This window comes from Cyprinodon variegatus, unplaced genomic scaffold (genome assembly GCF_000732505.1).
Source record: "Cyprinodon variegatus isolate N-32 unplaced genomic scaffold, C_variegatus-1.0 Scaffold1211, whole genome shotgun sequence".
NCBI lineage: Eukaryota > Metazoa > Chordata > Actinopteri > Cyprinodontiformes > Cyprinodontidae > Cyprinodon > Cyprinodon variegatus.
The window spans coordinates 166,897-193,396 of record NW_015151664.1 but is presented as its reverse complement, the minus strand read 5'-3'; the positions used below and the strand labels follow the sequence as shown (position 1 = coordinate 193,396).

Below are 26,500 nucleotides of genomic sequence, written 5' to 3'. Positions count from 1 at the left end.
GAAGTATTCCGCCCACCGACCCACAACGTCCCGAGTCGAGGTCAGCAGCACACCATCCCCACTATAAACAGTGTTGGTGCTGCACTGCTTCCCCCTCCTGAGACGCCGGATGGCAGACCAGAATCGCTTCAACTTCAACCTCCGAGTCCCAAATGATCTGTCAAAATAATAAAGACTGAAATCTAAACAATTAGGCTTGAAACCAAATATGTTCATGACATAAGATGATCATCCCCAACAGATCAGCTGATTTAGAACATTATAGCTAAAAGGGCTTATGATTAAATGGACCCATCCAGATTATTTAATGACTATGAACTGGTGGATGCACAGAATTAACAGAACTAAAGAAAATGTTGCTAAGGAGTAAAAACACCTTGAACAGAATGAAGAGAACAAGATCCTTCGCCAACAACAACAAAAATGTTTCTATTCAAAGTGATTAAACAAGCACCTGAATCCTCTCCACTGTCGCTACAAGCATGCTTGGTGTGAGGGATTGCCTTAGAGTCAATGAGTCCATGCAATCAACTGCTTTTCCTTAGATGTAACTCAAACAAGAACTAAACATTACATTACGATTAAGGATTTCTCCTTTTTCATGTGATAATCTGATAAGTCACAGCCATTCATGATTAGTTTTTAGTATGTTTCTGGTTTTAGCTTTTCAGGGGCTCTATGTTTCATATTTGAAAAAAAGAACTATAAAGGATATAACTAAAAGGTATTACACTTTATTGGAAGCCTGGTTATGCTTTAACATATGGACAAATACAAACAAGAACGCAATATCATGAATTTATTGCAATACCGCATAAAAAGACAAAGAATTTGCTTGAAAAAAAAAGACACCAACCTTCTTTGTCATCATTAGCTTCAGCTTGACACTGTGATACGATCACATCATTATCATAGTAAGTGTGCCCAAGACTGAGCAAAATGAGAGTAGGAAAGAGAAAGATAACCATCTCCTATTTCAATAACAATATGGTGCTTTGTGAGATGGGGGGGGTCTGAAAGTGCACACTGACTCTCTCAGGGGAGCAGAGCTTCTATCAGTCTCCTTGACTGAAGCAATATAGAGCAAGCAGGGAGGCTTTATAGCCTCAGAGGGGCTTGGAGGAAAGCCGTGAAAGCTGCTAAATTGGAAAATTAGTTAAAATGGATCAAGAAGCAAAGGCTCACTTGTTGAAAAACAAGAGCCACAAAAAATGACGTTAGCCACCTCACTTACACACATCAAAAATTAGGTGCAAAACTTCCTCCAAGCACATTAGATGTTTAAAAAGTAACACCCTGTGGTTTGTGATTCAAGGAATAAATTTTGGTACAGATACCGTCTTTGATCCTCCCCTGTGATATATACATGTGATCATATTATATCAGTGATTAATGTCATATTGCCGCATATATTTATAATAATATTATCGCGAAACTGACTGAGCAAGTCTCGACGACTTCATATTTTAAATGAAATCAGCTTTAAAAGATGACTTTCATCAAACACTTTGACATTTTTAGATGTAAATTATCAACTGGCTGCTGGTCTATGGTATCTTTCACTGAGCATATCTTTAAACTTGCTATTTAGTAGTTCATTGAAGTATAGACTGAGTGGAGTTCCAAAGAAAATGTTTTCAACAATATTGAAAATATATTTATCGATGGTTTCCACAAAGAATAAACATTGACTCATGTCAAGTCTTCCAGGTGGGCCTATCTGATTAAACTGAGTCCTTCATATTTGGGGACGTTGACATTCTGACTGTAGGTCATGGGATTTTACCGTTGTCCAATTCAGAGGACAGTTACTAACCGACGTCCTGACATTTTGGTTGGTGTTCCTCTAGCTGTTAAAATAAGAGTGACTGGTTCTAATGTTATAGTAGGATGGTTGATAGAAGGAGATTGCTAATAACCGGCAGCCTGGTAAATCAAAGACATTATTAGGATCATATAATAGGCACATTCTCTGAATTAAGTTATTTTGTCTTATATGTAAATCCGTTTACTTCCACAACCATTAGCTGGGAGGCAATTTTCTTAATGGTTTTAAAAAACCACTATAGTATTACAAGTTATTTGAAAAGTTAAACTCTATTTAGAGAATGTTTTTTTTTTTTTTATCATACGCTCAGATGTGTTACAGCAAAGGCAAACAGAAGGCAGTGAAGGTAATGCAAGGATTTTTACCCCCCAAAAAGATCGAAGGGTTAAATGCTGCTGAACCTTAAAAATGCACAAGGAAGTCATTTTATAGATGTTCTATTGTCACTACATGCAGGTGAAACTAATACTCTTCTCAAGCTGCTACTAGCTGCCTAATGCCTGAGAAATTAACATTCAGGTGAATATTTGCTTTCTTTATTCTATTCTAGTTTGCCTTTATAACTATGATCCCCAGCTCATTCAATCTATTGGACTGCCAGCATGTAAAACAATAAACCACAGCTCTATTTATAGCATCAACATGACAAACCTTTAGAAAAAGAGCGTAATCCAGGCACCAGAGGTGGGAAGAGCACCCAAAGAGTAGCAATACTTCATGGTATTTTTACTGAGGTAAAACCAAAAAGCTTTTGTTCAGGCAACGTCTCAATTAAGAATAATAAAATATTTAATAAAAATATTTTTCAAGTAATTTGTAACATATCTACTTACCAGTCATTATCATAACAGCGATGATTTAACAGTGATGTAAAGTTTCACAAAGTATAAGAATGAGTAAATATATAACATATAGTAATTCTATACAAACATAATCTATTTTAATGTTGTTTTTTTAATATAAAACATATAAAATCTAAACTTACAGTATGTAACATATTAGAATTGCATAAGTTACTTCCATTAACAAGACGTATCCTGTTTGCTCCAAGCGGGAGCAGCATATATATAAAATAACAGTAAACAAATAAACCCAAAGTACAAAAAAGAACTACAGGTTCTTGTTTCTCTGGTGTCTTTTTGTTTGAAACAAGCTTGATTTTTTACTAAGTGAATGTACTCTTGATGGATATCATAGCCAGAAATAGAGATACTTCATCATATTTTTTTTGTTAATAATCATAATAAGAATATTTTTAATTTATACTGCACTTTACATCAAAAGATCTCAAAGTACTACAGAAAAAAAGAGAAAAGCATGAAAAAGCTATTTTTAGAAGAGAGAAAAACATCTAAAGGGGATCAAAAGCTTTGCTAAAAAGAAACATTCTTTAAAAACCCTCAGTGGATTGAGGTGCCCTCAAGGTATTAGGGAGGGCATTACACAGATGTGGGGCAGCAGCACAAAATGCCCTATCGCCCATTGTCCTGAGTCTGGTTCTGGGAATTATTCAAGTAAAAGTAAAAAGTGCAGGGCAGTAAAACTACTCTTAAAAAAACTCAAGTAAAGGTAACTGAGTAATGTAACTAGTTTCTACCCACATCTGCCAGCCATTTAACGCTGTGAACTTCAAATACCATAGAGCAAATACAAATCTTGCAGTATATTTTTCTTCGTAAAACCCAACAACCTGAATACTGCATGTATTCTGTGTACAGGTTAAATTATTCCTGACAGTTTAAAGTCAATAAATAAGAGAATCTAGGTGTGGGGGTGAGAGTAGGTTTAAAGGTTTAAAAATATGATAAATACTGCTGCTAGTAACACCGGGGGTGACGCTACACTGATAGCTTATATGCTTTCTAGGACGACGATTAGTGTTGAACTGATGCCATTTTTTGCCCCCCATACCTGGCTGTGCAGTATTTGCTAATACCGATACCATCTGTTTGTAATTGATCTGTGAGTATATATATGAAGAACTGCATACTACTTCGATGTAAAATACTTGCCATCATTGCTTTTTCAAGCTGCTGCCTACCTTTGTGAAGCAGGAAAAGGACTAATACAAAGTGAATCCAGTATAACTTTTTATTGCCTACCTGGAATGGGGGACAATAGATGAATGAACTTTTGGCTCTCAAAATGGTATCCCCTATTTTAGTGCAGTATCGGGGCCTCGTCCGATACTGGTATCGGTGCAACACTAACGACGATCATAATAAAACATTGTCTTAGTGTTCTAAGTTAGTATTGTTAATTTTTACCAGAATGTTTTGGTTTATCTTAGGTCAGAAAAAAACTATTTGAGACACCAGGCATGTACTGGTACTTCTTATCGAGGTATGGTTTGATATGGGCTAATTTGTTGCACCGACCAATCCTATTTAAAATAAAACTAAAAATTCACCTTTATAATGTACAGAAAGTAGTCTAATAGTGGAAGACATTCTGGCCAAGTCTGGACTTCAAAGCAAGTTCACAGATCAGACTAAAGGCTCCTAAAAAATGCTCCAAAAACTCATTATAGGACATACAGCTGTGTCTGGCCAAAGTAAAACTGCTTACATGTACAATCAGAAAAATAAAGATGGAATAAATGTAACTTTCACTGAGGTTGAGCAAGCAGGACAGCTTTTTTGTGGTCTTGGTGCCCTTTTATTTTCAAGTCAGCTGACAGGAAATGGTTTGAGAAAGAGAGGGGGGAGGACATGCTGCAAAGGTCTACCGGCCGGAATCAAACCTGCAAATGCAATGGCCTCTGTACTTAACTCACAAGCTTTACCCTTGTGCCACCACCATGCCCCAAGCAGGGTACATTTGCTGTTTGAGAAAAACACAAAGGCCCAACTGATATTTACCAGTCAGAACATTGACAAACACCAAGTGTTTGGTGTCTGGTTTGGATGATCTAAATTCAGCTAAAACTGAAAAAATATATATTTTTCTATTCAAAGTGGAAAATGTCAGTGAAGGTTAGAGTATAAACTTTTTCATAAGCAATAACATGCATTTTCACTGATGTAATAGAGAGAATGATACAATAGGATATGTTCTCTTCTTAGGGGAATTTGTTGTAGACTTACATGTACATGGAACCATACTTTGATTGAGCAATAACACAACTGACAAACACTAATGCCCGTCTATGAAAAATGTTACCACCTTAAATTGGAAACTTACTATCATCTAATAGATTAGAGGAGGTTGTATTCTGCATAGAGAACAGTGCTTGTGAAGGATCATTTACTATCTTCTGCCCCTGCATAAAAGTATTAATCACTATGTCATTTCATATAACAAGCAATTATACTGTGGTTCTACTACGCTTTGAACGAATCCATTTCAGTTTAGACTGAAGTTTAACTGTAAGATTTTCACAATTAACCACAGAATTTAGTTTAAAGAATTAAACAATATGTTTTTGTTGTTGTTTAAGTGCAATTAATTCCTTTTACTTTGCATAGATGAATAAAATACAAATTAGAAAACTAGATATAAACAATTTTGGATGGATGTTTTGTAATTCTTTGCAATGGTCAAAATTTTGCTTTGATATGAAATAAAAAAATATATCTACTATAATTTTCAATACTGCTACAACAAGAACAATTATGGAACCAACCAAAAACTGACCAAGAAACAGAGCAAATTATGACTGGCATGTCTTTACTACAACGAAACTAAGCCATATGGTACTGATCATGAGTATATAATTCAATCTCAACCCCATGACCTGTGTAAGCCCTAGCCTGGGGAAATACGTTTGTGTATGCGAGTCCATGTCTGTGGGTATAGGAGGGGGTAAGAGTGTGTCTGCAGTCTGGAGTACAGGGGAGGGGCTTTACAGAGTTCTTTCATCTAATTAAGCTTACTAACACACACCCGCAAAAAACTCATTCACAAATATAGAAACAGGCTTTTATTTTGCCTGATTCACACTACTATGAAACTTCAGGTGTATAACTGAGTGTAAAAGAAGCAGAGAAAGGAAGTTACAGAAATTGCCTCAAGCAACAAAGCATTAAGAACACGGTATAGTCATGCTCACATTATCTGGCACCAGTAATCTTTACCCTAAAGTTCAGACAGTAACCATCAAAAAAATGGAGAAATATCCTAATATTAATTGATCTTTTTAAAAAGCCATGTGTACACAAAGACAAGATAAAAATAAAATAAAAGAAAAGCCAAACTTAAAGCAACCAATGCTGGTAAACAGTTCAGTTCAATGTTATATGCTAGTTTTAAGGCATCAATAAAGAATCTACAATTTTTGATGAATTCAAAGAAGGGAGATAATTTCTCTACTGAAGCAACAAATTAACTTAATTCTTATTTTCCCTCCTACAATAAATGAATGTATTAGTTTTTGTATCACTGATTTAATAATTCAGGGACTTTCCACCCAAAAAAGAAAGTTTTCACATTAGTGAAAATCAGTTCACTACTTCAACTTCTCAAATCTAAAACAGTAATCCTCATGTTACCAAATGAAACCACAAAAACCCTTTAAATGGTAATTGCACAATTAAGTTAGGTGACCAAGCATTATTTAGTTAATTTTAAAAGGTGAAACATTAAAAATAAGACATACGGAAACCTTCCCTTTCAAACATGTACCAGAACAAACGGAACAGCACTCACCAGGAAATACAAACAAAAAAAAGCAGAACTTCAGAGCAGAAGTCTCATGGGGTGCTGGGTAGAGCAGCCAACTCTGGTGGTAGTGGTGTCTTTAACAATAAAAGTCTGTGCTTCCTGGTTTGTCTTTGTAACTGCTCTGTTTCTTTTAGACACTGCTTCTATCCCTCCAGCGGCTGCTTCATCTGCACCTCATTGTATATTCTCTGCGTCTTTATTAGCTGCATCTCTCATCGCCTCTTTTCTCCCAGTAGAAAACCCACAACAAAGCCCACGCTGCTCCTTGGGCTGCAAAGCTTCCCTCACCAATGAATGAGAAGGAGGAGGGGAATGCGTGTGGTGGAGGGGGGGTTAATTTACATAGGAGGGAAGGGTGGAGTAGGGGAGAAAAAGTGGGTAAGGAAGGGGGAAGTTTAATGTTATCTGTTGGCCATGTCAACAGACTACATTAGTCACCTGCTTAAAAGTAATCCTCTGGGGGAGGGGGAGAGAATGTGTGTTTTTGTCAGAGTGAGGAGAGGTTACCAGTGGGATTCCCAAGAGTCGGAGGGGGAGGGTTTAAGCATTGGATGGGGGGGTAAAAGGTTAAACTGGATCAGAAGAGCTGTGATTGAAATGAATGAAATCTCCCGGAGTTATGCACAAATAATCAGGATTCCCTCTAAAAGGAAACACACACATACCCTAAGAGCCCAGAAGGGGTCCATCAGTGTAACCCTAGACTATTCAGGCAGTTTCTGATGAAAGACAGAGAGATCCTCCTTTGGGAGCTGACTGGGTCGGATATCAGTCAGACACCAGAATATTCTGAGACAGACCACAGAATGACATACTAATCTACCTTTAAACTGACAAAATATGTTGCAAATTTCTACTGGATTTTTTTTAACTATTTATCAACCATAAACATAAAAGAAATATTAAAAAGATATTTAATTTTTAAGTCGCAGGGAAACCCGCTGTTCCAACCATTGCATTTCCGAATTCTCCAGAGTGGTGCCCAACTTTACACGAGTGAATCAAGTGAATGTGATTGATCGATTATCAAGATTCGCAAGCATGTTTGGTTGTGGCCGGTTTTTTTCTGAGGGATCTTGCTTACCAGTTAGCAACTGGGAAATTACATTGGGACCAAGTAGTACTTCGCAACGACACTGTCATTGAATGCTATGGACAGCGGAAACATGCAAGAGGAGAAGAGTTTTATGCCGGAGGTTGTGGATGAGTCTCCTCCGTCATACATTTTTAATTTAGAGATGGAAAGTGGGGACAAAGTTGTTGTGGAAGAGGACGCCAGGGCGCAGAAGCTTGGTTTGGTGTAGAAGGCTTACAGCCGTACATGTTTGAGCCCTTGCCTGCTGAAGACACAGACGTCCATCCCTGTGAACACTGGGATGTAAACTCAACGGTGATGTAAATGATGATGCTTATTTCTTATTTCAACCATAGCATATATTAGCTGCTACATATGAATGAAGATGACCGAAAAAATAAATTGACAGATGACCGTTGATATATGATTGGCCGAATTTAGGTGCACAAGCTGACGTATAACTAACTGGCCTGCATAAGATAATGACAAAAAAAACCACAGTTTTTAAGACAGGATTTTTTTTTATAGAAATGTTCCCAATTTTGGGACAATATGATAAATAGTACATTTATATACATGTTTAAGCCAGAATGATTTGACATTTAAATATGATTTCCCAACAATTCACACAAGGGACAGAACCCTATGATGCCATGTGGAAAGGATGTGCTGAAGGTTCCCTTTGGTTTTTTGCATGCATGGTTAAATATTAAACATGTTGACAACCCCTTTGTTATCTTTATATAAATTGCACATCTAGATCTGTTTCTCTTAAAGCTGTCTAATTCTAAAGTTTTTTTTTTAAATAACTACCTGAACAAAAGAAGCAAAAAAAGGCTGCTTTGAATACATAATCAAAGGCCGTGTTTCACCTACACATCCATTCATGTATTATTCACAATCCCCGTTATGTGCTTGTTATGTATGAAAAATAAAAATGCATGATTACAGCAAGATATTGTTTGAAAAAGTGGTTGCAATTAGCCTTGACCTGATTTGGTTTTCACACAAAGATGTATCAAGGTTAAGAGGAGAGAGTGAATGAAAGCCTGTTAAACAAGGAGTAATTACATTGTCTCTCACTTCTTTTCAAGTGTGTTTAGGTGTTACTCAGCCCATTAACACCTAAAAAAAACCTCAGTTTTTCAGTACAGAGCTAAAAAACAAAGCTATTTTCTGATTAACATCATCTCTTCATGGACAGACCAAGTGCAGCATACAGAGTCAGTGCATTGTTTGGTAAAAATGTTTTAACTGTGGACTATTCTGAAAATAAACCGGTTTAAAGATAGGACACATGAAAACGGCTGGCTGAACTTCTCTTTATACCCTTATCAAGATCCATGTCTTACATTATATACTTTGTAATATAGGTCTAAGCTTATTTATAAATCTAAGTGCTATAAAACCTGATAAACGTTTGATATGGTGACAGTGACGGGGAAAAGATGTAATGATTATTCACTTAAATTGGGATCCTACTATAAACAGATAGTAAAGATATTCACAATTAAACTCCTATATATAAAATGTCAATTCTGCTGTTTTATTTTTATTTGCATACTCTTTAAATTGTAGAAAATCTTTGTTGGTATATTTAAAAGATTTAGTTCTGTTTTCACTAAACTGCTGAGTGAATGAGTAATATTAGAAAGAAGAACTTAGTAAAACCCTATTGGGTTTAGGTCAAATAAGTCACAAGTACATAAATTAAACATTGTTAAGGTTGACCTAAATGTGCATTTGGATTACTCCCTTCATGTTGGATATTTGATGAAGGATGCATTATTTATTTTTCGTTTTAGAGATTAATTTTAGGTTTTATTGATTTTTATTGTTAGTTTATAAAGTATGTAGACAGGAAAGTGGGTGACGTGAGAGGAGGGAGGCCTTCAGCAAATGTCAGCAGGACTGGGACTCAAACCTGTGACATTCAGTATATGGGTCATGCCCTCTACCTCCACAGCATAGCAGCACCAAGGATGCATTTTTTAGTTTTTACGATAGGCTAGCCACTTTAAGCTAAAATTTGATGACCTTAATAGTGATAAGACCTAGACATCTTTATTGTCATTTTGTATGCACATTGCATACAACACGAAATATTGCCTCAAATTAAATCATTTAAAAATGCCCAAAGGTAAAACTAATCAGTTTAAAGCAAGAATTTTCTCTCTTTAAATGTCTCAGTACAGGCTTCTTAAACGTAATGATGAAAGCAATACATCAAAATACGTCAATGACATATGGAGATATAAGGGGCAAATTAATATAAAGCAAAAGAAAGATTTTTATTTATTTATTTTTTTAATCTTTTTTCTGTCTGTTTCTGTCGATTGACAGAAAAAACCTGAGTTATTGTTTCCTTATTTGTATTACCGGTAGTTATTGTAATATTATGTTTTTCTGACCTTGTAAAAGTAAATCTAATTCTTTAATCTGTATCACTGCTGCTTTGACTTTTTAATAACATAATACCACAATACTCTTATTTTCAATATTACTGTATTTATACATGCAGTCTAAAAAGAGGCCTGTTTATTTTTCTTTTTTGCACTTGATGCTAAACAAAGGCTTCAGATCATGTTTTTATAACACAAATACATTCTGCAGAAACAGCTTATTTTTGTTTTTGGGGACGCTTTCTTTTTTTCTCTTTTTCTTTCTCTCTCTTTCTTTCTTTTTTGCTGCTATTGGGCTTGCTAAATTTGACAATTTTACATTTTTTTATCCACTGGTTTGAGAAATCTTAAAACCATGTCCAAAATGTGAAAGATTCATTAATAAAACTATACTCTTCTTGGCACCATGAGGGTTAACATTGTGTTGAAAAATGTCCATTTAAATATACAAACTTATAATAAGGATTATCCGTGTTGCAGTAGAAATTATCCTTCTTCTCCCAATTAGAATTTATACAAAGCGTAGAATCAACAATACCTACAAATAAATGCTTTTCTTATTCATCTGAAAGATGAATAAACCTCAGACTGCTTTCAAATACCAGAATCTAAACTCTGCTACCCTCTAGTGGTGAAAAGATATATAGTGTAAAAAAAATGGGGAAGAAAAATACAAACAACAAAAGGACAAGGTCCACATGTTCTGTTAGGCTTGTAAAACATTTGCAAGATATGTATTACAATATCAGATTTCCGGATTATTAAATAAATATTTTCAAATCGGATAAACCACCTTAAAAGGGGAATTAAATGTTTGCATTTCTAGAAAATGACCATAACTTGGATGACTGATAATCTTCTCCAACATTTGCATTTCTAGGTTTAATCTGAGTTAAATATATAAAACTGATTTGAAATTGAGCCCCCCTTGAAGTTAAATATAGGCCTACTCTATTCAAAGCTATTTCTTCCCAAAAAGATAATTAAAGATTCATCAGGATCCAAAAGGTTTTAATTAAAATCTTGCCTTGTTAAACAAAAACAGATAAAAGCAGCACTTACAGAAGTTTCCTGGCGGCTGTAGGCTGTGCTTCGTCAGGGAACACCAACCAACAGGGAATATGTCTCTGGAGTCAAAGGGGCACCAGTAGTCAAAGGCGCCTCGCCAGCCGTCAAACATAACAAAAATCTCCTGGCCTCGGACCTCTCCCACTGTGGCAGGACAAATCAGGTAAGGGTTTTTCCTGTCCACTGCTTCCAGCTTCATGCCAGGTTGGAAGTAGTTTTTAGACGGGCTTGCTGGCTCCTAAAGCAATAACATGTGAATTATTATCACAATCAAAACATATTATAATTCACAACTTAATAAGTGACCAATATATATTAATCATTTCATTGTATTGGACCAATAATTAGATTCTAGTTTCTTGTATGTAAGGTTTGCATCTCTGTTGTTCATGGATGTCTCTGCTGCTTCTATCCTCTCTTTTCAATTCAGTTTATGTAGATGGTTTTGTCTTAGTAGGTTTGAAGGTGAGTCGTTCACTTTCAGTTGATATATTAAGCAGTACTTTGTGAAATTTTAACATATATGGATGTTGTTGTAGAACCTAACTCTGCTTTTACAATCCCCCACATTTTGAAGCTCGGGATGAGGAGGAGCAGGAGGGCAGAGGTGGACAGTGATGCTTGAGATAGAGCATCAAACTCTACAAACCTTGTGCAAACTGTTACTGTATAGATACACATATTTACATTAGTGTATTTATATACATAGAGTTGTAGAATACTCTCCCTATAAATATTGAATTCTCTGTGAATTAATTTTGAACATTCTTTAATAAGATTCTCATCAAATGGACATACAATGTTTGTTTTAAAACCTAAGGTGTCTAATAGACCCAGTGAATTATATTTTTTTATTTTATGCACAAAACTATGACAAAAAAGGAGAGCGGACACAGAGGACACTGTGAGTTTAATTTAAAAAAAAACCTGCTCTCGACCAGGTAAATTCGGAAAACTCCCAGTTTCCCTGATTTCAGGTTTAAACCTGCTTCTTGAAACGGATCCCAGGTCCTATCTGTTAGAACAACATTTGTAATTACTTCATCTTCACCTGCTGACAGCTAATTTTACCTAGATACTTTGATCCACTACCATCCAGGCAATAAACTAGTTTTCACTGTAATGTTATCGTGGTCACAACAGGCTATGGCAGGCAGTTTTGATATGTATTATTTTGAATACGTAATTCTGATATCTGAAAAAACCTTTTTTTTCCCCTTCAAAATTACCATTTTAAAAACAAAATGACTCTTCACATTTAGAATAAACATTCAATTTGTCTAAAAATGTATTTCAGATCTCCATATTCCTATTGTTACTGGTCATCATTCTTACTACTTTGACAATGAAGAAATGTATTTCACATATAACACATATTCAGTCAAGCTGATAAACTTCAAAACTGCCTCTTAAAATGTGTAAACATGTATAGGTATATAACAGTTAATTCTTACCAGTATAATTTTGCTTTTTTACTTTCCGAAATTCAGTTTTTGCTGCAAAAATGTAATTTAGAAAATCTGTTATGACAATTCTGATTCTGACCTTAAACTAGATCAATTCAGAGTCGAGGATTTGAGTCTGTGTTGGTTAAACCTGCTTTCTGAAACTGACCCCTGAAAATAAAACAATGTGATTGTTTTTAAGGAGAGTGGAGACAGAAGACACTCTAAGTTTACTAAGAAAAAACTGCTCCCGACCAGGTTAGCTCTGGTAAGAATGTTACTACAGTATGGTAACAGAAGGTTGAGTAAACTCTATTTGTAAAACGGAGAATTCAGAATTTCAGTGCTTATATGTTTAGAAAACTTAAGAGTTTTCAGTCAACCTTCTTAGTTAAACGGGCCTCTGGAGTTTAACTGGAGTTGTTAAAATATGGTAAAAAAAAAAAAAAAACAGAATACATACAGTTATTATTAAACATAATATTTATGTTTTAATGTATGTTGGTCTGTTTTTAAAACCACCACAATGTTGATTGAAGGTTGTTAAGATAAATCTAACAAAGTTTAATACTTTCACAGGGTAATGTTTTAATCGTTGTATATCCCTGTAATTTTGGCACACCCAACAGTAACATAAATAATGGTCGTAAAAACATTTTTATTAATCAAATACAGACTTTGTTTGAATAATAATAAACCTTCAGAAAAATATGGGAATCAGTGATGAGATCTTCCTTTGTGACACGTTCATCATATTATTCTAGAAGTTAGATCTTCTTCGGGTTGCCTTCTTACCTTCTTAAAAGCAGAGGCGGGAGCTATCTCTGCACCACTTAGCGTCCGCAGGAGAAACATGGGCCATGATGATGCATTCATCCTGAAACCTGGACATGGTGTAAAAATCATTAACACATCTGGATCTTGTGAATTTTTCCAATAAATTCTGGGCCTGCTTTTGTGCCTTTTTAATGGAGGAAAATTGGATACAAAGAAGTGAGTTCAATGAGGGTAGAAATGGCAAAGAAACTTTAAAAAAGTGAGTTGTCCAATATAAATGTTTTTCACTGTATTACAATTTATCATGTTTAACACTTTAATTATCTGGCTGTACATATCCAAATACTCCAACTAAATTGCTCATATTTTTTGTAAACTAGAATAAGGTATGTAAAACTAATGCATGTGACATATTTGAAATCTCGAATGACAACTGTGCTACTGTGGTTCCTTAATACTACTTCTAAATTAATTGAGAACCAGTTTTGAGCTCTAGGGGTTAAAAATGCTCACCCAGTGGGGGCTGCAGCATGTCTCCACTCCTTTCACATGTTCCTATCGGCTGGATCTCTGAAGAGTCCACCAGCCGCCAGAAGTCATTTGTGTTGTCACTGCCATCTAGGCGGAGTCGCAGGCGAGTGCCCATCATGCCCATCACCGTGGCAATGCAGACTGAATTAGAGTTGCGGGGATCTCGAGCCTCAAGCTTCATACCTGCTTTGAAATCATTGGAAGGTGGGATTCTGGACTGCAGAGAGAGAAAAAGACCCATTCAGTCATTTTAACTGGTTTCCTTGTTCATGTGGCTTAAATGTGGCCAAGACCAAGGCTTTAAATAGGCAGAACTGATTCAGTTCTGGTCTGATCTGCCAATTTAAATTTTGGCCAATTTATCTTTTTTTTTTTGTAAAGGATTTTTTTCTACTGTGTGCACATTTTGTGTCCGGTTATGATTGATAGATTGAATTAAATTCCTTATAAATTGTATGAACAGTCTAAACTTTAAATCTGGGTTATCATTTTATACCTTAAATGTGAAGCAGCTATTTTATTCCGTACCAGGTCTGTAACAGAACAAATATTGTTGGATGATAAATTTCCACAGAAATTATTGCATTAAATGATAATATTGTCATTTAGTTTAAATCCAAAGAGCTCCCACACTCAAGCTGTTGCATTGCCATTGAAAGCAATTTCCTCTCTTTTTCAAAATCTCAAAAAGCATTTCAGTGGCTTGCTGCTTCATAGTCACATGGCCCTCATGCTATGCAACACAAATGATAAGAGAAGGGATGAGTGGAGACCAGAGTGAAACTTTTTGTCATCTACATCTTTTAGTATAAATGGAGAGAGACAAGAGGAAAGAAGCACAGGCAGCAAATTTGGAAGTGCTCAATTCAACACTTTTAAAGTATATTGTTCCACATTAAACTGAGTTGAAATAACATTAAAAGGGGTAAAAAAAACTGTGACAAAGTCAGAACCAAACAGTTTTAGTTCAACATTTATCAGGTATGAATTCATCTAACAATGGTTTATAGACTTAACTTTTGACATGACCTGCTTACTGACCACCATCAGTAAGCAAAGTGGGTGGAGTGTGTTTCTGCAGGACATGGCTGAGATGGATGGAGCTGGGATTTAAACAGGTGACCAAGCCGGACTTCTGCATCCTGAGCCACAACCCTAAATTCCACAACTATTGCTTTTAGTGCATGCGTTTTAAGAGGGGTGAGGATTACTCAGGTCATGTAGCTAACAAAGCAAACTATTCACTATAGATAGATTGACTATATATAAACTTCAGGCTCAAACCTGGCTCTCTGTTCAGTGTTTTAGCTCTGAAACTTTCCTCAGTCTTCAAACAAAGATTTCCAAGTAGAATAGAATTCTGGGAGAAACTCTGTTCAGTGTTTATTTTAAAATCTACACTAAATAGAGTTGCTTAATTTAACTCCTCTGATTTTTTTTGGGCAGAACTAACTTTTCCATACTACTCAGTGTTCTTCAAATTCTACCAATTAGTCCAATATGATGAATTTTAGTTTATTTTACGATGATATTGTTAACTTCAGTTGACACTTTTTCGTTCAACTATTAAACAGACTCGTCAGAAAAGGGAAAACCTTTTTTTTTAATTAAAGGTGGAGCTGTTTCCACAATAAAAATTACTAGTCTAACCAACATGAGCAAGATTTGTGGTCTTCATTTAACCAGCATTTATTTATCCTTGCAAGGGAGAACAGATGCAGTTTTTGCCAGTCAGTTCTGGTCAAAGAATCAAACTAATACTTGACACTTAAACAGCTGAGGGGGATTTAAATAGCAGTAATTTAAACAGGGATGGTGAAAGACACTGAATTCCTTTCCAGAACATCTCACTGGAATACAGATTCTCAGGTGTCAGTTAGATAAGTGTTAAGGCTTAGCTTTTTCTAGCAAATGTGCAGCCTGGGTTAATACAGTTATGCAACACAGAAAACAAAATGAGCTCACATTCAGGTTTTAAAATAGAGGGCATAAATATAGAAATATTTTTCCCACAGCAGAGATCCACTTAGAAAAGTTTGAGAACCACTAAATTGGAGTAAAAAAGTGTTAAATTAACACTTTCATTATGCCAATAATTTATTTATTATTTATTGTGAAAGTCCTATTTGGCAGAATTAAAACTCTGGATGAACTACGGATATGAAAGGAGTTATTCTGACTGCACGGAAATATTGTTTACATTTTTACAATGATGTTTAGCCTAAATTGATATATTTTTTTAAACATCATCAAATCATCCCAATCCCCCTCATGATTGGTTGATCATTCCCACACGTCAGCTCTTCCACCACCTAACATTAAACCTAATACTTTCAATATGGAGAGGAAATGACTCTAAGGCTGAAACAAATGATTGGCTTAATGATGATTAATCAGTTATTAAAACAATTATCAACTTATTCTAATAATTAATTAATCTTTAACTTATATATATATATATATATATATATATATATATATATATATATATATATATATATATATATATATATATACGGTATATATGTTTTCAAGTTAAGTGTAATAATCCTTTACTAATTTTCAGAATATGTAATTAATAGATGATTTATATAATTCAGTAAATGTTAGCGAAGTAAGATCGCCCCATTTATTCATCACAGTTTTTCTCTCTGGCTTTTGCTCAAGTGCATCAAAGAATATGCTGACTTTTAATGCAATTAAGGACCAACTAAATTTAATAACAGTAAAAAGTCTTTCTTTTTCAGTATTTAATAGGCCAGTGACCAATCAGAGCCAATCAAGGCACACATTTGGCATATTCAATGATAACTCATGCATCACCACCAAGGTTATAATAGCTTACAATTTTTCATTCTAGTTTTTTTTTTATTTAGCTGTAGCTAGTTTTTTTTCTATAATTCAGTTAGTTTCAATTACTTACATAAAGGAAATCTTATTAGTTACAATCATTTGATAATTCTTAGTACTGGTTTAATTTTAATGAGTGCAAGTACTAGTTTTAGTCATTTTTTTACTCTGGTTAAATTTTTGGTGCAGCATTTAAAAAAGTCAGAGTATTCCATTAATCATGCATATAAATCATGCATATAAGTTTTAGTTATTTTATTACTTTGATTAAATTTTTGGTGCAGCATTTAAAAAAGTCAGAGTTTTACATTTATCATGCATATAAGTAATAAAAAATTAACACAAAACACCATTTTCAAAAACTATTTCAATTACAGCTTATTTAACAGAGCTCTGTGGAAAAAACTAAACTAAACATTTACTAAAGTGCTTTTAAATTGTTTTGACATCTTAGTAAAACAGTTGGTCATGCTAATCTTAAATTTTTCCTTTTGAGAGAATCAAGTTGTTCTGCCAAAATATGTAAATCTCCATATGTGTCGCAGTAAACAACAATTATAGTTTGTATCTTTTGCACGTCAAATCAAACATAAAAAGATCCTTCAAATGACGCAACAGTAATTTATGAAAGAGAACAACTAAGTTCAATCTTACACATAACACTAAGGGATAAATGTAGGTAGAAAAAGTGAGCAGGAGGATTGATGAAATAACTAAAAACAAAGAAACTGAAAATGTAATCAACATGCATCCTGTGAAGATCAGGTACCTGTTTGAAGCAAGAAGGTGATGCTGCTACCGACGAGGTTTCTCTCAGATAGTCTTCCCAACTAAAAGGCTCTATTAACAAAGACAAGAGGGACAAACTGATTAAATTAAACAAAGCTGTTGATCTTAAAATATTGCTTAGTACTTACAGCTGCTTTAAAAATCTAATAAAAGTATCATAAAAACATGCAAATATACAAAAAATATGGCTCTGAAATCTAAAATAACTACTTATACAATGCTCCTATTTTCAACAGTTTTAAAATGAGTTCTTTTCCTGGTTACCAAAATGTGATTTAATCGTTAGATAAGGCCTTAGCAGCGAAGTGTGACTGAAAAGCTCAACAATAAAAAGCAGCATGACAGAGGTCTGAATAGCTGACCGTTTGATTTGTCGAGGGCAGAGCCTGCTGTGATGCTGCTCCGCCTCTCCTTCTTCTCCTCTTTTGGATCTGGAATTAGAAAATGAGATGAACATCAGTAGACATTAAGCACCAAAAACACTAATAAAATGGTAAAACAGAAGAACAATTCTACAAAATTAACAATGTATGCCTACCTCTTTGTGGCGTTCGGCCCATGATGACCAGACAAGTTGGATAAGAGGTAACCTACCGAGAAACAGGAAAAACAGAGCTCACGTTTTTAATTACGGCACGAAGGTTCAGTGAATAAAAAAAAAATATATGTTTCTGAATATCATTTAAAAAAAGGTTCTCCTTTAGTGTTGAAGCCATCTGGAAGTTTTGATGTTTCATTCAAACATTGGAATTTTATTGCATTGGAATGACACGTTAATACTAAAGGGGGAAAAAAATAAAAAAATTGAAATACCTATTTTCTAATTAAAAAATAAGGTTGCATCATTGTCACATGCGAGGCTCTGTTTATAATATGACAGCTTTATTTAGGCTCTCAGAATCGGCTTTATTTAAAACATAACATATTGATCCTCTTACACGACCCCTTGCTTTTAACAACAGTGCACTCCCCTTTTGCAAAAGACACATTTAAAAAGTTTTAATAAATTGGTATTTTATTACAGCATGATTTGAAATTATAATTTTAAATTTAATACAAAAAAAAATCACTTTAAGGTGTCTTTTTTTCACACATCTAGTTTCAACCTTAACAAAACTTAAACCAAAAATGTAGCAAATGCATTTTTAAAGGTCCCTTTTTCTGGTTGATGAGAGTGTTAAGGAAGTATTTACTACAAATCTGTGAGACCGAGGGCCCTTTTGTCTGAACCACTTTTCAAAATGGGAAAGATGAGACAAGATGTCATTCAAGTAAACCAGTATCAATATAATGAGTTAGTAAATGGCTGCAGGAGAAAAGCTGCTCACCTGCACCCTATCAGTCAGAGCAAATATTAAAAAGATAACAAACAAGGCATACTAGGGACACAAATAAAGTTTTTGGTGAAGGAAAATTGATAGGATTTTTTGAATTTACAGCACAATATTAAACTTTCTTTTAAGGAAAGACTATTCATTTTAAGGCTTTTTACAGATATTTTGCAAGAATGTAAAATACTGTAAGAAAAAAAAAAATTTAAAAATCCCACACTTCATTTTGTCTTTTCTGTCTTTGATGTAGCCATTTCTTTTTAAAGTTATATATGAAGGGCTGCAACAAAGGATTATTTTGCGAATCGATTAAGCTGTTATTTTTTTGATTACCGGTAATCGATTAATAATTGGATAGCCAAAGGTTCCTTAAAGAACTTTTTTTTTAACGAAACTAAACCAGGTGAAACTAAAACTTTTCCACTTGAGGAGTCCCTGATAGAGCAGACTGACAGATAAAAAAGTTTTTTTTTTTTTTTTTTTTTTTTTTATCTTAAATGCAAAGACTTTTTTGCATTTAAGGCAATTATACAAATTTTTTTTTTTTACAATCTTGCTATAATTACTGCTCTAAGTGGGTCGCTCTGTCAGCTAAAGGCATGTTTTAGAGTCTCTAAACTCCAGTTAACGATTAATCGTTTACTTAATTACTTGATGAATATTTCAATAATCAATTTGGATTAATCCGTTTAATCATTTCAGTCCAAAATATATGGTCCTCAATTTATTTCAGTAAAAAACAAAAGAAGTTTTGTTCAAATCTAGAGCTCAATTTCTCTGTCTGTTCAGACCACTTTGATCTATCAGCAGCCCTTGTGGCGGGATTTTGCTGCTTTCATTAAATTTGAAAAGTGATTAAGGCATAGTAGATTTCTTTTTACGAATGTAATGAATGCATTATAAGTTTGCCTAAAAATAAAACTAATGAACAAACATAAAATAGTTTCGTTTTCTACATTTGGGAGGTTTTTTTTTTTGTCTCAGACCTAGTTCTGGAATTAGTATTTCAATGAAACTTTTATTCTATTTGTCAATCCTTTATTTCATAGACACAAACAGCTACTATCTAAATTTGGCCAAAATAGCAGAAACCCCCCTCCCCCCGAAATATTTTACATTACTATGTAGAGAAAAACTACAGGCTTAGAGGGGATGTTGTAAGGTCTGACTGTTCAGGTTTTGAGGCATTCCTCCAACCCTGATAGCTTAACTACATTACTAATATTTACCCAAATCAAGCTAAATTAAAATTTTGCCATTAAATATAGTATTTAGCAAAATGTTTAAGCCGAAAATTTGTGTCAAAAGTCAAAATTAGGTTTATAAGCACAGTCCCACTGGAAAGTCCAGTCCTAAAATGCCTGCAAATTAAATAATACCAAAAACATTACACACTAGGTAACAGATCCATGAATTTAAACGTTAGAATCTAACTTCTGTAAATCTTACAAAGTTGCAGCTTTCCTTCCTCCAGAAGCGCCTCTTTCCAGTGAATTCCACTGAGTCTGAATCGTAAAGCAGCTCAAGCTGCAATAAAAAGCCGTTAAGATGTGTGGATGTGGGACATGAAAAGGATTCCTGCTCTCCTGCAGAAAGCCTGGGTGTGTTTGTGTTGGTCTGTCTGTGTCGCCCAGGAGGGTCAGACCGAACTGCCCTGCAGACCAGGAAGCACTTAAGTTTTTACTGCCCTTATTTCCACTGGCTCTAAGATGATTTGGGACTGGTGTAAAGTTTAACAAAATCTAAACTGTGGCGAGACTTCAAATATGGCCTAGGATCTGTTTTTGCAGGTTAAACTTCAGCAGCAAAGGTTGGTTCTTACCACCTGCTTGATAAGTTTTCCTTTTATTATATCTAAGGTATTCTTAAGAAAAAATAGTACATAGATATGTGAGTATTTAACTCCAGGAACTTTTTGCTAATTAATTGTATTACAATGTCAAATTTAACCAAAACTATTATAAAAATAGTTAACAGTTTAACTAGTTTTCAATAAAAACCGTTTAACACCACAATAGGTCATTTACAAAAGCTGAAAAACATTAATATTTCCTGTTGAATTTTATAAGCTAAAGTATCTAAACCTGAAACACAATCAAGGCTATATTTATCACACACAGTTGTCAAAGGTTTGGTTGACATATACTAAAGAATTAGAGTAAAGAGCAACAATTTTGATAATGTTGTGTTGCAAAACTATTTTTATTATTTCTAATCGAAGTTTCTATCACAAAAAACAAAAATGTTGAAAGTACAAAGATGAGACATGTTTAGATTTTATTTGTTCAATGAATAAGTTGCAAAGAGAAGCAAATGTACTCAGCATGTGTATTAAAGGCTCTACTTTCTCTTCCGAATTTCTTTTGAACATGATTAACAGGAAACGGTCTAAGAATTCAAAAGAAGCAACAACTGAATATCTTTTGAAAAGCCTAGGTTGTCTGACTCAGCTGATTAGGTAATACACAAAGGTCTTTTAACATAACTGTGCTATTTTTAAACCATGCACTGCTGAATATGCAAAAATTATGCCAAAATAATAATTTTTCTAACCAACAAACAAGCTATTTTTACATTTTTTTATCACAACTAATAAGTAAATATATAAAGCTTCAAATCCAGAAAAGAAATTTCACACCATCTCACAACATGTTCAGCTTTTATTGCAAAGCTGTGTCACTCTCTGGATACCTTACAAAATAATAAGGCAATATTTATAATCATTCTTGAAGAAAATAGTAAAACAAAACAAAAAATGTTGCTGAGATGTGTAAAGATCTGCACCTTATCCGTTTTTTTTTTATGAGAAATATAACAATTGAATGGGGTATGGAGGAGGGAATTGTCTTGTACTTCATAATTTTGCAGGAAAATTTTGATTCTGGAACTTTTTGGTGTCTTTTTAAAGAATTCAATTGATGGTTTCAGGTCTTTATTTTAAATTGCTTATGTTTTTATTTTTTTGTTTTCTTTTAAAAAGAACAACAACAACAAAAATCCTCTCCAGAGCCCAGTTGGACCATCTCCCTCTAAATGACAGGACAGTTTGGAGGGTCTGGCTCATGTTACTGCAGCTCCAAGGCTGAGACATGGGTGTGAGCCTCTGCTCTGCAGCTTATTATCTCATCAGCTTCCAACTTATATAAAACATCAGCAGTTTTCCCCCCCACTATATTTACGCACAGTTTCCCACAAAGAATATAAATAATGGCAGAAAATAACCAGACGCCCTGTAGACAAGCAAACATCAAAGTTAGTCTTTTTTGTATATATATATTATATTTATACATACAAGCTGAAAAAACATGCCTTAAAATAAAGGTGAGTAAAAGTATGTGACGCATTTTTATTTGTTTATGATCACATTTGTGGGCGGGACGGTGCACATTACATACTAACCTTACAATGCACCTACAGCGTGTCTCTTAATGCTGCATTACATGTTTTATCCTTTTATCTTTAGTGCAAGACTCAGCAGCAATGAAAAAGCGAAGGAATATCTGCAGAGTTCAGAGTATTCACAGTAAGCGCCCCTTCTCTCTCTCTCTCTCTCCGACCGTCCGCCTGCATAGATTACAGTAATAACTCTCTATCAGCGCAGATAAAAAACAGAGACAGGTGAGAAGCAATGGAAATAACTAAAGCAATCCCGCACACCTGCGGTCCACGAGCGTAGGAGACAGCGGCGGTACCAACCTTGTTTTGATGAGGGACTCCTCACTTTCCATCAAATGCAAGCCGCCATATTCGCTGCAGCTCCGCGCATGTCCACAGCGCAGTGCTGTAATTCATGTTTTCCACCGGAGCGCTCCAAAAAAAAAAAAAAAAAAAACGCAGGAGGGGGTTAATAATTAGTCCCTCTAATAGCAGAAATGTCCTTATGTTCTCATTTCATAACAGGCGTTGGGGTTTGAACACAAGGGAACGAAATCATTGATGTTTCAGTTGGGTAAAAACGTTGTTTTCTGATTTATAGGCAGGAAAAAAGAGAAAGTGATGATTAAACGTCACAGGTGCAAGAAGGTCACATTGTGGAACAATGCTGCAGTATTATAGAATAGAAATTTACAAGTAACTTATATTCAGTAAGAAGTAAGAAAAATAGGATTAAAATTTACGTATTTTTTAAACATTTAATTGGAATAAAAAAGTATTTGATCAAATAAATCCATTTGGCCTACAGTACACTCACAGAGATAATTTATGAGTATTTAAAGTATATATTAATTTAAAGTCGTCCGTCTTAAATTAATAATTTCCCATTAAGCGCATATCGTTAAAATCCTCCAAATATTTAGAATATAGAATAAGCTTTTCCTAAAATGTATTTCGTCATTCTGCCTCTCAGTTCAAATATTTAATTGAAGAAAAAAAAAATCGATATTCTCTTTGTTTTCCTGTAACCAAACGACAACTAAATAAAGAAAAATCTTCAACTATTCACACAATTACAGGTATTTATTGTATTTAAATGTATTTAAATAATCTAAAATGTGTAATTCGTTAATTTTCTGTCAAATATATTTAAGCTACTTTAGTCTGAACACTTTTAAATGTAACTGGAGGCGTTTGTGTAATTTTGTTCTCCTATGAGCTGCAATTTCCTTCCCCTGTGACTCCTCAACAGAGCCAATGGGAAAGTATCATCTATATTCATGAGGATTTGTGAGGCTTAAGCGACTCTAAATTATAAATATTTGGATTTTTTTTTTTCATGGAAGTCCAAACTGTATACCTACACATTTTTGTATGTTTTTGTTGTTGTTGTTGTTTTGCTTTTTTTGCTAATATAATTGTAAAGATATTTCAAGGTTTCCAAAAATTATAATTAGATTGAGAGTTTGGGTATTTTTAAATGATAATCCCTGTTTTATTTAAAACAGACCACATTAGGCTAAAAGAAACGATCATTCAGCTGTTTAAAAGTAGAACCATACATTATTTGAAATAGTTATATTTCTCTATCCACTGACATTTGTAGCAGACATTAAAACTTAGACAGGAGATGTGTAAATATTGTTGTTACTTTTTTCCATATAACTGCATTAGGATATCAACATTTTAATATTTTAAATATTAAAATGTTGATATTCTGGTGTAATTATATGGGGGAAAACTAACTGCTTCATTTTTCTCTCCCATGTAAAAAACCTTGTGGAATCAGCTAGTTGTTTTCTTTGTTTTTATTTTTTTATTTTTGTGTTTGTTTTTTCTCCGAAGCCATTTACCAGACAGATCGAGGGGTAATTGGAAACGTCCCAGATCTCTTCCTCTTATGAAACAGGTCGAGACACTAGAATTAATGCCTCCTCTCTGATTCCTCATTAGTGCCATCCTGGAGGTGAGGTGTAGCAGAGAGAGAGAGAGAGGAGAAAGGAAGGAAGGGCGATCAGAAGCTCATCAGGTCGAGCAGAAACTGCATTATGCAGAACAGACANAGCAGAGAGAGAGAGAGAGGAGAAAGGAAGGAAGGGCGATCAGAAGCTCATCAGGTCGAGCAGAAACTGCATTATGCAGAACAGACAAATCTGTTGTGTGTTTTGCACTCCATAGAAAAACGATTACCACCCATAATACTTTCCATTCAACAGATGCTGCACTATATGTAATAAAAGTTTGATTTGATCGCAGTTCACGGTGGATGGAAGCGCACTGCTGGAACGCGCAGACGTCCGTTTTTCTATTGGCTCTCCGCTGCGTCGCTCACAGGAATGACGATTTTGCTGCTATAACCAGCTGATACTGAGGCTACGAACACCAAGCCTCTGAAGAGCTGTTGACGGTACGCTGACCCTTCTGCCATCGACGTTATTTGTGCGGATCCAGGTGTTGTCTGCCCACAGACCTGGAGAGGGGAAGACATTTGATCGTGTCACGACGCACCGGTCGTGTTTATTCGCTCCTGTCGCAGGATGTTTCTTCACCTCCCTACATAATCGTTTTCAAGGCAGTGATGCTCTCTGCTTCACAGCGTCTGATCTTTCTCAGGCGACACATCACACATGCAGGTAAACGTTCGGTTTTATTTGATCGCTTTTATTTATCATTATTTATTTAATCGTTGCAGGCGCATGCATTTAGGCTAATGTCATTCTTATGGAGGGTAAGCCCCACAGCCCTGTCGGTGTGTACTGATGTGCTGCACTGTGTTGAGCATGCTCTGGCAGCTCTCTATGATGCATGCACTGGTTCCTGTGTAGGCTGAGAAACGCGTGGACAGCGATGGAATGGTGCTGCGCTCCGCAGCGCAGCGACGCCAGAGACGCAGTTCGATGCAGAGAGAGGGAAGAGCAGCATTAGCTACTATCCCCCTTTTATCTCCCTCCCTCTCACCTCACAAACACGCGCGAGCGCACACTCAATTGTGCACGCGGACGCACGAGCCTAAGCTATTTATTTCACGCATCCTCAAACACTTCAACCTACTTTGGCCCTTAGATTGGTTTTCATTCTACCTATCACTGGAGTATTTGGAATTGAACAAATATTTCCCATTTTATTTTTCATTTAAATCCAGTTAAAACTGGTTCTTGGTGTTTTTTTTTTATAAAGTTACCAAGTCTCCATGTATTTCAGGTTTCTCCAACTTGTCTATTGCCTCCCCCTCAACACCATATCCATCCTCGATGGTCTGCACATCCACCTCATTGCTTTTCCCTGGAAAGCCTAAGATGTGTGGATTGCACACTGCATAGGAAAACGCCCACACACAGGCACATGAGCCAAATCAACATTAAAGTGTTTTTCTTCTTTTTGCACTGTTGCTCTGCTGAATAGATCCAAACACACACCAATCCAGATAAACCAGTGTATTGAGAGGCTTTGCTTGACGAAGTCAAATTCCAAAAGAACAATTTTACGTTTGAAATATACGTTTGTTTAGACTCGGATAAATAGCCTATTATCAGGAGATAATTCATTCAGATTCAGAACTTTCTCTTTTAGTCTATTTTTGTTTTACATTTGTTTTCTAGCTTTGTTAGGGCTATATTGTCACTGTGTCAAGTGCTTTGGTCAAAATAGGGAGCAGTGCTGTGCTGAGACTCTTTAAAGGATGGAATGAAAAAAGGCGTCATATAGGGTGTCCCACTGTAGAAAGCACTTTTTTATCACCTGCTTTAGCATCCAAGAGGGCACTCTAGCGCACGTTTTGTCTCCTGAGAGTGTCGCTCTAGCACATATTTTGGCTCCCAAGATGGTCGCTCTAGCACATGTTTGGCTCCTGAGAGAGTCGCTCTAGCACATGTTTTGGCTCCCGAGAGGGTCACACTAGCACATGTTTTGGGTTCCAAGAGGGCACTCTGTGTTTTGGTTCCCGAGAGGGTCGCTCTAGTACATGTTTTGGGTTTCAAGAGGGCACTCTAGTACATGTTTTGGCTCCTGAGAGGGTCGCTCTAGCACATGTTTTGGGTCTCAAGAGGGCACTCTAGCACATGTTTTGGGTTCCAAGAGGGCACTCTAGCACCCATTTTGGCCCGTGAGAGGGTCGCTTTAGCACATGTTTTGGCTGCTGACACTGCATGAAAAGTGGGATTTTCGTCAATATACGGCACTGTAGATTGTCGTGGAACTTCAGGTTAGCGGCAGTTTACGGCAATTTGCAGGCTTCGCCGAAAACTCCCATAAATTGTCAGTAATTGACGTGGACTTTATTAGGCAGTGTTCCCGCCATGCCTTCCCCCCATGGAATTCTAGGGGAGTCTTTAACATGTAAATGAACATGCTGTGAGCTATACAAATGC

General features: G+C 35.4%; 2 protein-coding genes across 8 annotated transcripts in view; one reads left to right on the top strand and one right to left on the bottom strand.

The window, feature by feature from the left end:
- LOC107102158 (polycomb protein SCMH1-like) overlaps nucleotides 1-22,540 on the bottom strand; it is a 35,407-nt gene extending 12,867 nt beyond the window's left edge. For 2 of the 3 annotated variants that reach the window (XM_015401356.1, XM_015401358.1), the window contains exons 1-7: nucleotides 22,455-22,540; nucleotides 17,966-18,017; nucleotides 17,790-17,858; nucleotides 17,408-17,478; nucleotides 13,771-14,005; nucleotides 13,276-13,364; nucleotides 11,030-11,273 (exon numbers count right to left, since the gene is read on the bottom strand). In XM_015401356.1, the coding sequence (XP_015256842.1) occupies nucleotides 11,030-11,273; nucleotides 13,276-13,364; nucleotides 13,771-14,005; nucleotides 17,408-17,478; nucleotides 17,790-17,858; nucleotides 17,966-17,987 (730 nt within the window). In that variant the 5' untranslated portion in view covers nucleotides 17,988-18,017; nucleotides 22,455-22,540. Of the gene's footprint in view, nucleotides 1-11,029; nucleotides 11,274-13,275; nucleotides 13,365-13,770; nucleotides 14,006-17,407; nucleotides 17,479-17,789; nucleotides 17,859-17,965; nucleotides 18,018-22,157; nucleotides 22,293-22,454 lie in introns of those variants that run through there. The other variant, XM_015401357.1, reaches the window with a different exon arrangement.
- A 1,959-nt stretch (nucleotides 22,541-24,499) lies between these two features.
- The window catches only part of LOC107102147 (cyclin-dependent kinase-like 5), a 53,993-nt gene continuing 51,992 nt past the window's right edge, over nucleotides 24,500-26,500 (top strand). For all 5 annotated transcript variants that reach the window (XM_015401335.1, XM_015401336.1, XM_015401337.1 and 2 more), the window contains exon 1: nucleotides 24,500-24,766. The gene's annotated coding sequence lies outside the window, so the exon portion shown is untranslated. The remainder of the gene's footprint in view (nucleotides 24,767-26,500) is intronic.